At 43.1% G+C, this 18488-nt stretch overlaps 1 protein-coding gene across 4 annotated transcripts in view; it reads right to left on the minus strand.

The window, feature by feature from the left end:
• Nucleotides 1–13618, minus strand: part of LOC147306596 (palmitoyltransferase ZDHHC14-like) — a 57927-nt gene extending 44309 nt beyond the window's left edge. Inside the window, exons 1-2 of one of the 4 annotated variants that reach the window (XM_086275782.1) lie at nt 12924–13618; nt 12043–12337 (exon numbers count right to left, since the gene is read on the minus strand). In XM_086275782.1, the coding sequence (XP_086131908.1) occupies nt 12043–12284 (242 nt within the window). In that variant the 5' untranslated portion in view covers nt 12285–12337; nt 12924–13618. The other 3 variants (XM_086275785.1, XM_086275783.1, XM_086275784.1) reach the window with 3 other exon arrangements.
• Between the last annotated feature and the right edge of the window lie 4870 nt (nt 13619–18488).

Here is an 18488-nt window from a genome sequence, read left to right on the forward strand (position 1 = left end):
TTACTTCCAATGGATGATGATCTGATTAGTCGACTAATCGCAAAATTAATCGGTGACTGGTCGACTATCAAAATAATCGTTTGTGGCAGCCCTAACTGTCACCCATACGAAGGTAGAAATGATACGTTTTAACAACAAATGATCCGACCCAGTCGGTTCCACTGTGGTTCAGCAGCTGCTAGAGGCCCGCTAACATTTCTGCAGGCCCCTCCAGCATTCATGTACATACAACTAAAGAGGCAGAGGTACAAATATAGGGAAAGAAAAACAGTCTTCCTGAACCTCATTTCTAATTTACTAACATCACTGAAGTAAGAGCAGTGTGCTCCTAACAGGCAGCAGGGAGTAAATCCTCTCACTGCACAAAGTGTATGTGAAAATCCGACATGTCACTGATTTCCAGCAATGCCTCTACTGTGAGCTCACTGATGTTATAAAATGATGCTCATTTTGTTAGTTATGCTTCCTTTTAAAAATAAACTAGATAATAAATTCAGGGAAGCTTTACTTCGCTGTGACTGAGCCATGAATATGATGGCTAAAACGCAGAAGTTAGGACCTCAAAAGAGGACTTGACAAACTACCAGGTGATGTCATGGTGGTTTAGATACAGCCTACGCACCATCTGCAAAGGTGACAGATGACTGCTCTCTTTCCAGCTTATACTGATAATTATTTATAGGGACTGTCGGTGAGTGAGTGTACAGCTTGATTTCTCCATCTCTATATTTTGCCGGCAATAAAACTAACAGGCAACTCCTCAGGCAAACACTGTAATGACATGACAGGCAAACAGCCACATCACACAGTAACTAGTAATGAGTTGAATCAGAAGATTGTTACAAACACACAATATCTGTTTCACATTAAACACGGACGCTCAACTTTTTGACCTTTGTCCCTAAAATGCTCTCATGTTGTCCTTCACATACACACATACTGGACGGGGAAAACCAGTTAACTAATTACTTTAAATACTCCCAGTTTAATCTATGACACAGCATATTTTTTTGTATTGATAATAAATAAATAATAAATCATGATTAGCAGCTGAAACTCAGCTCTGCATGCTGCAAACATCACTTGTAGAGACAGTCGACAGCTGCTGTCAGATTCATACAATTATAAGATTTCTCCAAACTAAACAAACAGTTGGTCTGCAAACAGACAGCTCTCGTTTTAGCTGCGATGCTCTGTGTAGCACCACTGAATTAAAGGCTCCTCTGTGCAGTTATTATTTCCACAGCATGCCAAAGCTACAATCAGGTATATCAAGCACGCCACATGTAAAACATGAGGGACACAATCTTATGGGAGGAACATGTATGGCTGCCAGTGGAGCAGGTCTGTGCTCAGATTCAGTCACCTGATCTCAACCCAACAGAGCAGCTTTTCAGTTACTGAAGACAACACTGAAGGAAGAGCTTCTCAAGGGAGGAAGCACACAACAGTTTTTCATCCAAGTATTAAAACTGCCACTCTATTTAAAATGATCTGAACTCCTTTTGATCCCTGAAAGTTGGGGCTGTAATTCCTAAACAGTTAATAGCTTTTCACAGCTGCTCCCTTAATTGCAAGAGGTTACCACAGCAGATGGATCTGCATGTTTGATTCGCCAGATTTTTACTGATGCCCTCCCAGAGATGTATGCCTCCTCCCAGTTTCAAACTGGGGCTCTTTCACGTGTTAACCACAAACTACAGGGGATCCCTAAACAATTTATGCAATTCTTTCATTAAACCCCAGGAATTCAAGCTGAAAGTCTGCACTTCAATCTCATTTTAACTGATGGGATTTAGAATCGCTGTGCTCACGGGCAAAAATATAAAGGCAAACTGTCCAAATACTTTTGGGCCTTGTACCTCAACAGAGCTTTTTCTACTCATTTGCCTCTCAATGGGTGTACTAATCTTAACAATAATCCAATCCAGATTTACCGTTATCACATTTCCCATTAAATCCTCTTATGATGCCGACCAGTTTTTCAAAACTCAGCTGAGAGTTAAGCTTGGGGGACTTTCATCTCTGCTTGATGTGACCATGTGACTCAGCACTGTTCCCTCGCCGTCCTTTCACTGTCACCTGAGATAAACCCCTTTTTTATTTCTTCTTCTGTCATGCAGCTTTGAAGGAAATCTATATCCTGTGATCTATTAAAAAAAAAAAAAACAAAAACACGGACATCCTCCTGCACATACGATACCTGGACATTTTTTGTTTTTAAATCTGTGCTTTCACGAAAGGAGACTATATGGTACTGCTGTGCCCCGAGATATCCTCCATGATATCGCAGCACCAAAGTGTCCAGTAATGTGCTTAACAATGTGTTAATAATGCACTTGGAGCACTTGGCTTTGTGGCCTTTCATTCTAAAGTCTCATTACTCATCTGGGCTACATGGATACAAGGCTTTGTCAGCTTTGTTTTTTTATTACATTTTGATTGCTTTGGATGGAGGCAAGGGCAGAACGTGAACCTCCACTTAGCTGCAGGCCAAGTCATTTGTCAATGAAACAACTGAACATGACAAGCTTCTGCAAATGCTTACATTTTTGCCCAGACTGCTTCGTGCATTCACCACTTTCTGCTACACGCCAGAAAAATGTCAGCAGTGAGCGGCACAGCTTCGGTCAGTCGTGCTTTAGAGAAACATCTACAAGAATAACCTTTAAACATGTGCCAGAGGTCCCGTCAGTTACCTCTGGCACAGGGAGCTGGTGCCAGCTCAGAAGAGTGGCATGAAAAACAGTGGGTGCAGCGACGACTAAAGGCTTGACAGAATTCAAAGCAAAGCCTGGACAGACTTGGTGGTTTGAGCTCAGGAGAAAGGCAGAAGAGACAGCTATGATTAAAACGTATGCAGAACACATTTACTTCTAAATGACCCACATCAGACTGTCGGGTTTTTCATTGGGCAGCGGCAACCTGATAACTGGATCGGATATCGCTCCCATCCTGGCTCTGAAAGCCGGAGCAGCTGATCCGTGTCAATGAGACGATCTATTGCTGATCCATTTACTAAACATACAGCAGCAGCAGCGTTGCTAGCAAGAGAGCTGAAACACTAGGCACACGGGACTAGAGACAGGTTAGCGGTCATCTGGCAACCACAGGTCACCAGGGAAAGATGTGTATTCCCCACCCGGGCGGTGAGCGGCAAATTGCTGCCTGTGGATTAAATCGGAACCTACGAAGTTTTTTAGTGATAGCCAAAGAGTGTACGTGGAGTGACAGGAGTTACTTGCATGAACTTACCATTTTCTCCAGCCACACTCAATAGTTTCAGAGAGCTCCTCCATTTTTGGTGGTGTCATGAGAGTCCCAGCTGATAAGTTTTTACAATGAAGTCTGAACAAAATTTTAAAGCTGAAGTTGAAACGCAAGCCCATCAGGTCACCTCGCTGCATAAACTCTGCATTCTCACACTGAGCTGAAACAACCCAAAGAAATAACCTGAATAAGCTTTTTGTTTCTAATGTATTTTTGTCCCACTGTCTGTCGCATTTCATTTGCCTTATACATAAGGATTTATTCCCAGTCTCTTCCGAACATTGATGAACCCAGCTGATTCATTTAACTCTGGTATCAAATCAATATTCAGCACTGGCAGACGCCTGAGGATGAGGTATCTGAATCGGGGCTAAGATGGAAAAAGTTTTACTCATCACTAAAACAGTCCAGTACGACCTGCCCAGTGTCTGTGTTGTAAAACCAGAGTATCGTGCCGCCAAGTGAACCGTTTCATTTCTGCCAATGAGCTGAGTGGAAGCCAGGGAGGGTAAATCTAGAATGGCAGCGCACTGCTGACAGCTCAGTTTAAGGAATGCTTTTCCTGGGAAAGCTTGTCTACACTGGGTGTGACTGTGGACAAAGACTGTTGTGCAACAGCTCGTCTTGTGACACTCCAAAAAATGACTTTTCATTATGGCCCAGAATGCAACAAACACTTACTATTCTTCTAGGGTATTACTCAGAATCAACAGCGTAGAAACAGACCGTTAGCATTTCATCGTTCTCACTAGGGCTGCACGATTTTGCATAAAATGAGAATCACGATTTTTTGGCTTTGAATTGAGATCACGATTCTCTCACGATTCTCTCACGATTCTCTTTTCCAGTATAAATATTTATTGCATTTATTAACTGCACATCAACTTCATAACAGTTGAGACTGAACATAAAAACAATAAATAAACATAAAAACAACAAATGTCTCACGTTTTGTTGTTGTACTGCTTGAAATTCCGTCTCCACCGTTGCTCGACGCTGCGTGTATAGAGCAGGTAGTGCAACAATAGAAAAATAGTTGCGGGACAGCACTGTGTAGCGTTTGTCTAGGGTGTTGATCATTTTCCTAAATCCCTCGTTTTGCACCGTGTTGATGGGAGCCATATCTTTGGTCAGGTGATAAGTGATAGCCTCCGTAATTTCTTTGTGCCTGCGGGAGTTCGACGGGTATAGGGAAGCGCTGTATAAGGTTCCCGTTATTGATGTTTGGGTGGTTGACCGGGACGGATTTTCTCCTGTCACTCTCTCGTCATCCCTGACGTGCTCTCCGTTGTTTTTTCCCTGCTAATTTTAGCATCACACGGCACAGCTTCTGTATCACGTGGTATAAGGCTCCGCCCTTGTCATTTGTTGAGCAGGAAGAGTGAGCGCTTATTTTCATGCAGAGTACGTCCCGGATCAAAATGCGGTACAATCGTCGTCGTCTTTTTTTTTTTTTTTTTTTTTTTTTTTTTTAAATCGTTGTCATTTGGAAATGAGATCGCGATTTTCTAACGATTAATCGTGCAGCCCTAGTTCTCACTACATTAGATTTGTAGCTACAGGGCACCAACATGGCTTTTGCTAACAAGTCTGGTGTATATACATGTATGAGCAGTCATACAAGCACTGGTGGATTCATGAAATGGCAGAAATGCCCGAACGGAACCAGATCCCAGCCTGTGTGTTTGTTCAGCTCTTAATAGGTCGTTGTATAAACCCATTAAGAGAGAACGATTATTTTGGATTAAATGTTTCAGGTCTCTGTACAAGATCCCACTTATGTGCCACCAATTTAAAAAGGACATATTTGTGTCGTGTACACATCTGTGTGTATTTAAGAATCAGTGTTTTTGTGTCCTTAGATTCTTTTCTTAAAGAGTATTTTAATCACAACAATAAGAGCTGTGTGTTTCAGTACCAGCTATAAATAAACCTTTGCAAATCTGAGATTGTAATTTTGGTCCAGTATCACAGATTCAGCTGACAGCAGGTCTCCAGGCTGGTGCTTAGCTAACATTATTGTTACAGTGTTTAGTTTACAGTAAAGTAGTGCTTAGCTGTAAATAAATGAAGGATTTCTGTGAGTAAGACGCTGTGACAGCCACAAAGCAGGCTGGACGGCTGCTCAGAGGCAGCTGGACTTGTTTCTTCCACGGGTCATGTGATCGGCTCAGTTTACCTGTTTGTGGATTTCTCAGCTGACTCACTTTAATGATGAATTTACATGAAATTCGAGGTGTGACTTGGCTAAACTTTGGAGTCAATCCAGGAATTTTGAAAAGGATTCTTTACAATTACAAGATGGAGCAGAATGAAATGTTTCACCTCGGCCTTTAAAAACACACATTAAATGAAACGGAAACTTCAGAGACATCGCGATGATCAGGGGAAAAACATTTAAAAATCAAACCAGTCCATCTGGATCCAGGGATTTAGTTCTTGTATGTTGTACAGGGACCTGTCTGATCTGAGTAGAGTTACACAGCACTCCTGCTGCACACTGTAATTTTTTGCTTCCCTGAGAGCATCCGCTCTTTTCTTTAAGATCTAAATTAGATGTGACTAAACATGTCAAACAGCTAAATCAGAGCCAAACGAATAGCTGTATCGCTGAAAAGAGCAGCAGCCTGCATATGCCAATATCAAGTAAATGTGCCGCCTCATTTTCCTGACCACATACTTGTGTTTTGGCGATTACCTTTTTCTAAGCATTTCCACATGGTAACAAGTGAGCCGTGTCCAATGTTCTCACTGTAAGACAGCAATAACACCACTCGAAAGAAAGGATTAAAGAAGACGGGTACGTGAAAGCTGTTTTCCACATTGTTTTGCTTAAAGTGAAATTACAAAGTCAGTTTGAATGTATGCAAACTGCTGCAGGTTCACATTCCTGTAATAACAAAATCAAACTGTTTCACTGATTTTCACTAAATCATTTTCACCCCTGGTGAAGCTTGTATGCCTCAGCCTTACTGCTCATAGGTACTAAACACAGTACATACATTTATTTAACCAACACACCTGATGGACAGGTGATAAAAAAAGTACAAAAACAACCTGACTCTTTCACCAAAATCAGCACGAGTTTCAAGACAGACAGGGCCTCTGTACTGACAACAGTAACTTCCCATACATGACAGATAAATGCAAATCAATCATTTCAATGGAACACAAGAACAGCCTTAAACAGTCCAGGAAAAGACACAGCCGACCATTCAAACATACAATGGCGAGCATTAGTTTTAAGGGTTGTAATAAGCCTCCACTGCATATAAACAATATCACCATCATTCAGCAGCAATATAAATACAGAGGCAACAAATGTCTTCCACGCTTTATTGTGCTGCACAGGATTTTTTTTAAGTCTGTCCAATGTGGATGTTTCTGATTTGTCTTTTTAAATCACCATCTGCTTCAAACTGTAATCTGTCTTGAATTAACTCGCCAACTTGGCGTCATTGTCCAGGATGATTTCTTTGTGAATGAATGGAAGCAGAGCTGTAACATTCAAATCTGATTTTACTACTACAACAACAACAACAACAACATTTTTGTGACTTTGGACTAGTGCTGGGCCATATCATACTGTTCACAGTAACATCAGTTTAATGTTGGGCAACGATAAGAAAATGAAATATAGCGATAGAATATGGGTAAAACGCGCATGCGCAGAGCCTTTGTTTTCATACACACATGGCAGAAAAAGCATGGCGGCGACGGAGAATGAGAAGAGCGAAAGCGGATCGTTGAATGAAACGATGAACCAGAACTGGTTTGTAAAAATGCTGCAACTTCAGTGGTGTGGAACTGGTTTAGCTTTCGTCCGCCAGATACACAACAAAGCACTATTTTTGGTAGAGCGTGCTAGCGGGCCGTCGTTATTACCGTGTTGTTTGGAAAATACGGCACACTTAAAATCAATCCTTTGATTTTTCTGAAAATCGACAGTGCCCCTTATAATCCTAAGCTACGAAGCCGCACCGCTTGATGGATTGTCGGAGCATTACAGCTATCGTAGGCGGAGCCTCGCGGAGTGATACGTGCTGTGCTTCAACATACCGTAATATTACCGTATTGTGTGGGTATAAGCTCTTTTTAAGTGTTGTGGATATTATACATGGTTATGCTGAGGATATGTCGGCCAGTTTCCACTGGAAATGCCTTTTGGTTAAACTGTCAGCGAGGAATTTGCATTTGCACTGTTACATTTGTATATTACTGTAATGCACATAAAAAACAGCTGCTTATTTAAGTGAAAATACATTGATGGGGTTTTTTTTGCACTAATAAAGTTGTGGAGTTGCAAAGTATTTTGTCTCGTGTCAATTATATCGTCAGTAATATCGTTATCGCAAATTTTCATATGTATATCATGATAGATATTTTTGGTCATATCACCCTGCCCTACTTTAGACCTCAATATTTTTAAACGATTTTCACACTGTTACACTACAGCAGCAATAAAAATACAGACTAAGTCCACTACCCAACATGTGTACTATGATAACAGCAGATATGCCTGCGACCAACACAAATGACCTGCATGCTTTGATTGGTTCTTTGGGCAGAGGGAGGACAATAGCCACCTTTGCTGTTGAAGAATTGCCCGTTAGATTTTTAGCTCTAATGTCACCAAGACTATATTTCTGGTGGCTCGGATAGTAGAGCAGCTGTCCTGCAGCCACAGAGATGTTGGTTTGATTCCTCATGCACAGCACCCTACATAATGGATTTATCTTTAAAGGTCATTCAGTATTCAACAGATTGCTCAGTGTCACAACCCAGTCCTGTGTTAGTACCTACATTGCAACAGTCTATAGTTTTTCAGCTGCAAACAGTACTGAAGCCAATTTGTTGTCCTCTATTAAAGCCCCAAACTGTGCTTCAGAACAACCCTTCAAACATCTGCCTGAGTGAACTTTTACGAGACATAAAGGAGAGAAGGCAACATGTGGAACAACAGCCCACATGTACGTCTGGGGGAGCCAGCAACAGAACAATAAACAGAGCAAAGTCTGCCGGTAACTAACAGGGTTTATTGTGCATGGCTGAGCACCCCTCAGACAGACACTAAGAAAACAAGCAGGAAAAAGGAAATATGGTTAATGTAGTGTACACGTCTGCAGCCCTCACTGACCATCTGCTGACTCTTTCTGGGCCCCCGAAATAAGAACGTCTTTAAATACATGTAAAGCCCGTGTTATCAAACCCAAGGCTAAAATGAAAAAACAAGAAAGAACTAATAGCACACGAAGCAACAAAGACAGCAAAAGCCACTAGAAAGCAAGTGAGTAGATGTTCCTCTCTATGCTGACAACCGGGAGCGAGGGAAGGAAAACACAACTAATCGAAATGCATTACAGTTAATGACAACAGAAGCCAATGTGCAGGTCTGCTGACTATCACCCTGTCTGATAAATGTCTCCTTTCAGCTGATGGGAGAAAGCTGGAGGAGGGGAGGCAGGAGGACTCGGCCGGCCTGCAGGCAGGGACAGTTAGACAGGGTGGACAGCGTGAAGCTCAACGTGGCCTCGCGGTTACACACTGAAGTTTGTTTTTTGGTCAGACTGAAACATTTGATTGCTTTGCTCATTTTTATTTATTCATTCATCTTTTTATGGAAGTGAAACTCGTGAGATTAAGAATGTTTGTGCAGGAGCGCACTGAGCGTTGATGTCTGACACATCAAATGAGTATGAACTGATATGTTTTGGACTAAACTGAAGAGCCTACCATCTCAAGGCGCTGCTCCCATTAACCATGTCCTTCTAGCCGACAGATTGATTGCATCTCTGGCACTGCTCTCGAATGGTTTTTATACTTATCCCACATAAACTTCAGCGATAGTATTAAGATCTGCACTACATGTTTTCATCTGCTACTCCAATGTGGCGTCCCTCAGGCTTCAATCCTTGGGCCACTTCTGTTTTCCTTATATGCACATCACCCCACAGCACATTACACCTTTTAATTCTCCCCCCCAATTCTAGTTTACTGTGACTTTTTCACCCATCAGATCAGAGACTTTCAGATGTTCCACCAGCTTATTTCAAATCCACAGCCTTCGCAGTTGTAGCCCTTTAACCGTCCTCCTTACATCAGGTCAGTTTACTGAAAACTTTCACTTTGCAACTGTAAGTTTTAAAAACTGCTTTACAAATAAAGAGCTAAACACGTTGTTTGTTTTATCTGCATGGTTCATAATTAATACAGATTCTAAAATCAAGGACTCACTTCCTACTTACTTTCCTGTGTAGTCATCCCCCAAAGGCTCACTTTGAGGCAGGAAAAACCCTGATACCGTCCCTGAAAACTGCCCCCTCTCGTCATAACAAACAGGACAGTGCCCGGCACCCGGCTCCACTTACTGCACCGCGTAGGAAGCAAAGCTGTCCGGTGGGAGGGAGCGGTATCATCAGGAAGCACCTTGCATCCTACATGTGGGTGCCGAGGGAAATCCAGGTTCAAACGGACACTCCGGCGAGTTAACCTCTCATTATGGTATTTTATCAACTGTGTCACTGTACAGGGAGCTGGGTGTTTTAAGTCCAGACCTCCAGCTGTCTGCCCTTTGGTCTTGGGTTAAGTCTGTATCTGTTGAAGTGACAATTTATTGAAAGATGAAGTGGTCCAGAGGTTACAGATGTGTAGCACTGCAAGGGAAGGAGTTCCAATAAAGGGCACACATAAAAATCCATTTCAACCATTCGTTTAGCCAAATATTAGAGCTGAAAATTAGAGTCGCTTCAGTTTTCAACAGATAACATTAATTGCTTTTCAATTAAATCGTTAGTACTATAAATTCTTAAAAACACTTGTTTTCCGGAGCAGATGGGGATATTTTTAAATGTCTTGCAATTCATCTACTCTAATGCAATGCTTCCTTTATGTTTTTTTTTTAATGCAGTTTATCGTAATAAGTGGATATTGTATTACAGTGAAAACTGTTTTTAAGATTTCAAAACTCCATTTACACACACAGTGGACACAATATTAGGAACACTATAGTGTAGATAACATTAACCTCTGCATTTTGCCTATAGAGCATTCTTTAGCTGTGAAGCACTTTACCCTGAGGAAGACTATTTTTGGACTGAACAGCAAACGTTAGAGCAGGACTATTATCTAGCATAGATGTGTTTCAGAGATGGCAGACGACACAGGGACTGTTAAGGGCTAATGAGACAGCTGAGGTCAGAGTCTGTGTATGTGCTGCATTGTGCACTTCCACCACAGCGGGTTTAGTCAGTGATGAGGTGAAGATGAAGGGTTGAATGGAGAATATGCTGACGGTTGATTACAAGTTTTATACAAACAGTAAAAAGAGAGGACTTATTTTAGGATAGTCGGGCTGTAATTCGAGACAGACACTGCGGTCGATTAGCGGTTAGACTGAGAACCTTCACCTGTAGTTAAGCTATCAGTGGTGAGGTTGCCGGCAGCAAAAGTTGAATGATGAGTTGTTCCTTGATAGTTGATCAAATACGTGTTTTTAAACAATTTGGTTATCATAACCGCTTGTTCTGTTTCCAAAACAATCTTTGGCTGCTGTATAGAAATGACACACCAATCATCACTATGACCAGTGGCACGTGAAGTGAATAACACCGATCATCGTGGCACCTGTTAGTGGGTGGGATATATTAGAGAACAAGTGAACATTTCAGCCTCAAAGACGATCTGTTAGAAGCAGGAAAAATGGGAAACTTAAGGATCTGAGCGACTCTGATAAGAGCCAAACTGTGATGCCTATACAAATGGGTCAGAGCCTCTCCAGAACCACAGCTCTTGTGGGGTGTGAAGTGGGCAGTATGTATCAAAAGCGATGCAAGAAAGAAACAGTAGTGAACCAGCGACAGAGTCACAGGCAGCAATGGGGAGCAAAGGCTGGCCCTACATGAGCTGCTGTAGCTCAAACTGCAGAAAAAGTTCATGACAGAAAGGTGCCAGACTCCACATTCACCTGATTTGAACCGTGTAAAGAATATTATGAGTTTTACATATCTATAGATCAGACATCAGTCCCCTAACTGCAAAAGTGCTGTTTCTACAGGTCTCCAAATCTGCTGACAGAGACTGGACGTCCAGACAATTTAGAGACTTCAACCTGTTACCCCGAGGTCCCCTCCTGAGTGTCCATAATCAAAGAGCCATAGCTCCAGATATTTACCCTGAAACACTGCAATGACAGCTCAAGGAGTGTTGTTCATAATGGAATTTTAAAATGAAGACTAGCGACAGCAGGGACCTGATTTTTTGCACAATTCCCTTTGAGAAGGGTAACTTATCACTGGAATTTCATCGGGCAACTCTAAGATGATCAGGTCATTCCAGCTAAATGAATGCCTGCACACAACGACCTGAAGAACTCTAGCTGTAGAGTTACATGAAAATAGTGACGCCAACACTGAGCACTGCCTTTCACCCCTTTAGGCTGAAATCATCACGCAAACCACGTAAACTATAACCTGTAAACAGATTAAGACCAAGGAAACCCACACCCTGTACTTGGCGAGCTACACCTCCCACATAAATAGATAAAAAAAAAACAACAACAAAAAAAACCCAACATGGATGCCTCCACCTCTCCCATCGGCTTATAGTAACATTTTCCTGATACACCCACTCCACGGCGATGCCGGTGACATAACTGAATTGTGTCTTAGACGTTTCTCTGGCACCTGCTCTTATGAAATGTAATCCTGAATGTTGCTTTGCACAAATAGAAAGCAGATGGGAGCAAATGGGAGACCGCACATGCTCAGTACTTACTCAAAGCTGAAGAAAAGTCCACAAGTGACTAGAATGAGGATAAGGGTGAGGTAGAAAACCCCCGTCTGCTTGGCCATCATAATCCTGCCATCGCAGTAAAACTTATTCCGCCCCGGGAAGATCTCCCACTTCCTCTTCTTTGGGGTCCTTTTCTTGTACGGGGTCTCCATCGGTGTCGAGCTGCGAGTACTGATCTGGCTGTACTCGCACTCTCTCATGGACTCTGACACCCCGAGATGCATCAACAGCTGATTAAAATCCCCAGAGCTGAACAAATCCCGGGGCAGAGCAGCCTCTGTGGAGGAAATACACCAGTTCAGTTTAGCATTCAGGCTAGGAGAGCAACTTATCCGACACACAAACACAGGGTGGGGGTGAAGAAAAAAAAAAAGTTTGTGAGGGGTGCAGCACACACTTCCTGTTATTAATAAAACCTCGGCTAAAGCTCACTTTACACCTGTGTAGCGCCCCAGGTCCTGGCTATGGAGCCGGGTTCGTAAAAAATGCAAATTTAGCTATTAAAAAAAGTTAGCTAACTTACGCTCATATTTCACAGCTTAACGTTAACAGCCCCTCTGTTAGCAAGCAACCTGGCTAGCTACGACACGGCAACCGAATCCAAAGTGTCGCTAAGGAGCTAACATGGCTAGCAAGTTGCTGAGATAAGTTCTCGTTATACACGTTGGCCAACTCTGGCAATTAACGACTAGCCCTCTGGCCAGTCATCTCACCCACACACAGTTACAAGTACTGACTTCGATGTTTTTACTCCTAACTGTCCTGCATGGTCCCTGGGAACCTTTGAGGGCACTCTTCGGCTTAACGGTCACAGACATCCCGGGTGGTGTATGTCTGCTCCGCCCGCCGCCGAGCCGACTCACCGAGGGAAAGTCGTCGTGTCGGTGTGCTGTCGCGTAGCTTCTCCTCTCGTTACCCGGGTTTGTTACGAGCCGAGGACAAAGCGAATGACACCATCTTTTTAAAAAAATAAGTTTAAACAAATGAGTTTTTAATTTGGCTCGTCGGTTTAAGAAAAGAAAAAAATAAGTTGGTTGTGGAAGCGAAGGGAAATCCAGACACGGTGGGGTGCTCTCAGACGAGCTCCAGCATCCTCAACGAGTCCCTGCGCTCAACACCGACCGAGCAGCCATATGGCCAACTGTTTCTACAGCAACCATCCGCGGATACCGTCAACATCCAGCCAGGGATTTGGAAGAAAAGTTACAGCTTTTCCCGGTAAACGCGCTGCCAGGCCAGTCGACAGCCCTCCGCTCACATTGTGTTCCTGTCCACGCACGTCGCTGCCACCCTCGCAAACAACAAATATCAACATGGGAGCAGAGCACACAGCCTCAGCCTGCTCCTCCCCTTCCACCCAGGCTGGAGCCCGAGTCACCACACTGATGAGATGCACAGGGAGGAGGAGCCGATGAAGTGGGGCTTCCCAAAACGGGCTCCGGAATCCTCCGGGTGGTTGTTTCGCGAAAGGTGCGGAATAATGAATCCCCGAGAGCAGGAGTGTGTCCAGAGGGGAAGTGACCGTGGGTGCAGTTTGAACCCCACCGTTGCGCTGTGTCAATAGACTGTATAAAAAGGTGGAGTTGGCTTCAGGAAGAGTAAAACCCAACTCTGCATTCTCTTTAGTGGTCACCAGGGGGCGATACTTGTGGTTGCAAATTAGACAGATTCTATAAAAGTCTATGGGGAAATGACCCTCTGTCCCTCACCTCTGTAAACATTTACCTGATGAACTGAAGGCTCCGAAAAACGCAACTTATTCAATAAATTATCATCATTGAAGGTATCAGAAAGGAGGATGATTCAGGCTATGCTCAGTGATCCAGTTCACCTCTCTTCCCAATCACAAAACACCAGACATGGCAAAACCAAAGACACTGAGCTCAGAGTTGTTGTGATTTGGTGCTGTATAAATAAAGTTGAATTGAAATGTTATTGTCTATCCGATTGTTCAGTCTGACGTCACTAGCCGTGTCTGGGTCTAAACTCCGCTGCAGCTCCATATATCAAACGATCACTGTGGCATTACTGAGAGTTGAAAAACTGTCTAAAGTCCTTCATCTTTAATAAAATGATCAGCGTTCTGCTCTACCAGGTGTAACAATTGAGTTTAACATCCAGGCATCCATGAAAACGGAATTTCTGACATTTAACGGAGTTAGAAGTTAGCTCGCTAGCTTCTATCTAAATACAATATAGCATGACTGCGGGGTTTTGGAAACAAAACGTACAGCTCTGCTATCACTTCCAGCATAAATGAAGACAGAAAACTAAACAGCAGTGACGTTTGTAGGGTTACTGAAGTTTGGCTAGCTGGTATTTAATGATGTGCTACGTGACCGCTAGCGACACAGCAATGTTAGCATAATATAAACAAGCGAACTTTTTTTCCACTCGATAAAAGTTAACGTGAGTGTTCTCGGTGGTCAGGAACAAATGTAATCGCATGGCAGGATGCTGTAAAAGGACCAAACTTCAGCCAGGAGAACAACTGAGATAATCCATCCACAATACGAGGTGAGTCATTCATATACTGCTGCGTGGGCTGGGCTGTAGTTACATCCTAAGGTTTTAAAAACTGAGCTTAAATAAATGATTAGCGGTAATAAAAGCCGAGGGAGGTCAACAGTGATCACTGACTGTTTTAGGAGCTTTTTGAGATTACATAGAAGAAAATAGATAACATTAAACATGTTAACAACACAAAAGCCATATTAAACGCAGACTACTTTAGACCCGGAAGTAGGATTCGTCGCGTCATCACTGAACAACCGGATTGTTCCGTTAAAGTAGGCCCATCTTATTGCATAGCCTGCTGTATTCTCCTTCTTGATACTAATGTGACCTTAAACCTTAAATGAGACCTTAAACTAGCAAGTCAGACCATAAAGTCATGGAAAACGTCTTACTGAAGTCATAGATTACAGGAGCACAGGCTAATATCTCATGCATGTGTACAGAATCCGACTTTTTATTTGTAACACAAAAAGCTGCCCCCTGCTGGCCATTAGAAAAATCCTGGTTTAACTTTTCAAACACAGACGCTGGTTTTCCTTCTGTTATCAGATGATAGCTCAAATGTTGCCAGACTTTAAAAACCCAACCTAATGTTGGGGATAAGTTGTACTTTGAACACCTTGCTGTATTTCCAATACAGTAGAAAGATAACAAATAAAGACAGCTATAGTTTTGATCCTTTTAATAAGCACTGGCAGTGTAGGCTCTAGCCAAGGCCTCATTAACTATATTTCTTTGTGCACAGCTCCACCATAACACACCAAAAGCCACCGGGCAGAATAATCCTTTAAAGGTGTGAATACAGACAGCCTCAGTTATTCAGACTCTGCTTAAAAACTATATCTGAATGGCTAATTGGACTGATAGGATCTATTTTTGAAGATTAGTACATTGCTAAAATTGAATGGTAATACAAACCACAAGTGGGCTGAGGAAATCCGATTAAAGGTGCCTACACACTGTGAGACTTTAGCAGTTTTACAGGTTCCTCCAGTGAATCGGGGCCAAGAGGCATGACTGTTTCCTCTGACATTCATTTCTGCGCTGCAGCTCCTTTGCAGCTGTTGTGATAGGAGTCAGACATCGAACAAACAAGCTTCTGCTGCACCAACTCAACTCAATTTTTTTCTTTGTTGGCATCTCAACCTTTTACCTTCACTTGTGCCACTAGGGTTTGTTTTGGTTTTTTCCACAGTGAGTACCCAAACAGCAAACTCCACTGCTGAGGAATGAAGCCAAAGTGCCAAAAGCTTCTCTTCCACCAGTCTCGTTCTAAATGAGTGTGTTACTGAGCACTAATTAGAAAGTATCTGTGCCTGAGCAATGCACCCGTACAGAGCTTGCTAATTTAATGTAGCGATCCACCCACTTGTCCTATGATGGGAGCTTTTGGCTCTAAAACACACATTCAAAATCCTGCTCCTCACATACAAGGTCTTAAATAATCAGGCCCCATCTTATCTTAATGACCTTGTAGTACCATATCACCCTATTAGAGCACTTCGCTCTCGCTCTGCAGGCCTACTTGTTGTTCCTAGAGTATTTAAAAGTAGAATGGGAGGCAGAGCCTTCAGTTTTCAGGTCCCTCTTCTGTGGAACCAGCTTCCAGTTTGGATTCAGGAGACAGACACTATCTCTACTTTCAAGATTAGGCTTCAAACTTTCCTTTTTGCTAAAGCATATAGTTTGGGCTGGACCAGGTGACCCTGAATCCTCCCTTAGTTATGCTGCAATAGACGTAGGCTGCCGGGGATTCCCATGATGCATTGTTTCCTCTTCACTCACCTCTCACCTTCACTCTCATGTCTGTGTTCAGATATGAAATTCATTTTTTGCATTTAGTCATTAGTTGTTTGCAACTTTATAAATAAAACTGAATTTAACTGAAATAAATTCAAATGTCAGTCGAACATTGTTAGCCAATGAGCACAATTGTTTAGTTTTTGGTGGCCATTGAAAAGAGTGCAGGTTTATTTATGTTCCTACGGCTGTGATGACTATGTGCAGTGTGAGTGTATACACAGCTCAAGGTGGACCCAGAGAAGCAGATCCAAGTGGCCTGCTGTGGTACTGCAACAAGCAAAGAAACTGAATAAAGGAAAGTTTCACCATAGATTTCTATCATGACTGTTTCTTTAAAACTGATGACAGCACAGCTGAAGCAGCATTTATATATAGTCACTTCATATTCACTGTGTTGTTACTTTGCTGCAGTTCCAGTCAGTTAAATGTGTACTGGTCTTTTGCGCAGCTGCAGGGTGAGACAATAATTCATATACGCAGTGCATATAACACAGACCATTGATATTAAGGTTCTCATATTACACTGATGATTTCAGCCAACTCTAATAAAGTGGTCAGTAAGTCAGTGAAATATTGTGTGTCACAGGTTTAAGTGTCCTCCAGCAAACTCCATATAGTAGGTTGAAGGTGTCTTTATAGTCCTCACCTGCAAAGTGACATCAACCTTCAAAAATGTCCCACAGCATGTCCTCAGAAACGTCCTAACACGCAGGTTAACCAGGAAGGAAGAGCGCTGAAGACAACAAACATTTGCTGAGAGTAAATTGTTTGTTAAATGGAGCCACCACTGCTCATATTTACTGTTTCTACTGAAAACAGGCAGCCATGCTGCACATAACTCATGCTTGCTGAGATGCCAAGTGCAGTTCAGCAGTGATGCAATTTCCTGTTCGGCTAGATTAGTACAGATGATTTCATCATCAGCCCACAGTTCTTCTGCCATCCATGCTCCCCTCACACACACACACACACACACACCTCCTCATCATCAGTCACTGGCTGCAATTATCCACTTTCTCTGAAAGGAGCTCTGCTGCTTTTCCTCTAATGTGAGAAGACTTAATTGGCCAGAATCAAACACCATGCAAAGAGGGAAACTGTGTGTTCTCGTTGCACTTTTCTAGCCTGCAAATGCATTTTTGATGTGAAAGCTGGGTGTCGTGTTAGCCATGCCGCGCCCGGTCTCAGGCTGTAGGTTTAACACGCTCCCCCCCGTGTGAGTGCAGAGTGAGCAGCCACGGTGTGCTTTCCGAGGAAGTGGTCTTTTACCCTGCTGCGACATGCTTCCGTCATGCATCTGCAAAGCTTCCACCACCGGCCATGTGAATCCACCAAGTGGCACATGCCACACTTGATCTGCTGCAAAGCTGTGGATGTTTGTAATGGCTGCTAATGATCTGTAAGGCCTCCAGACTAATTCTTTAACCACGGAGCTCGTTAAGCAGCCCGATGACATACGGCAGGAGCCGTGTTTGTGTTGGCAAACGGGTGGACATGATAGGCCCCTTGAGTCAGAGTCCAAGAACAACATAGGCTTGACTTACATCCTGCCAAGGCCTCGTGCTGACAGTATTGTTTAGTTTAAAAAGCTGGACTGGATGAAAGAACACGGCGAGATCAAAGCCTCATCAGGGGGCTAATATACTCTCTATAGTCAAAATTACCGGATGAAGTCAAACCTGACTCATCGCTGCTGCCTTACGTGTACTGTAGCACATCACTAGAAAGGTCAGTCCTGTCTGTTTTGTTTCCACCCAGTGCTCATTAATTTACCTACAAGAGCAGTGAGAGGCAGCAAGGCAGCGGACCCCAGCCAGCGGTAGCCAATGACAGGCTCGGTTTCCTCCCGGCCACCACATCCATCCTGTCAGAGCTCAGTGACTCAGCTTTTCAGAGGCACGGGAGAGTGGGAGGTTTTCTCCTGCGCTTGGCTGCCTACGTGAAACACATCCTCCATCACCAAAAAAGTACAGCAGCCCACTTTCCCTCCAAACTCTGAATGACGGGCTGAAATCAAAAACACTCTGAAGTATGTGGGCGCTATTTATAATGTGCAGGTGTGTACCTGTAAGATGCGCTCAGAAGCATATCAGTCATTTCCTTCTCTG

Source organism: Aulonocara sp. 'chitande type north' Nkhata Bay, linkage group LG19, assembly GCF_057382095.1.
Source record: "Aulonocara sp. 'chitande type north' Nkhata Bay isolate Kocher_YH1m ecotype deep benthic linkage group LG19, A_spYH_male_GT1.1, whole genome shotgun sequence".
Classification (NCBI taxonomy): Eukaryota; Metazoa; Chordata; class Actinopteri; order Cichliformes; family Cichlidae; genus Aulonocara; species Aulonocara sp. 'chitande type north' Nkhata Bay.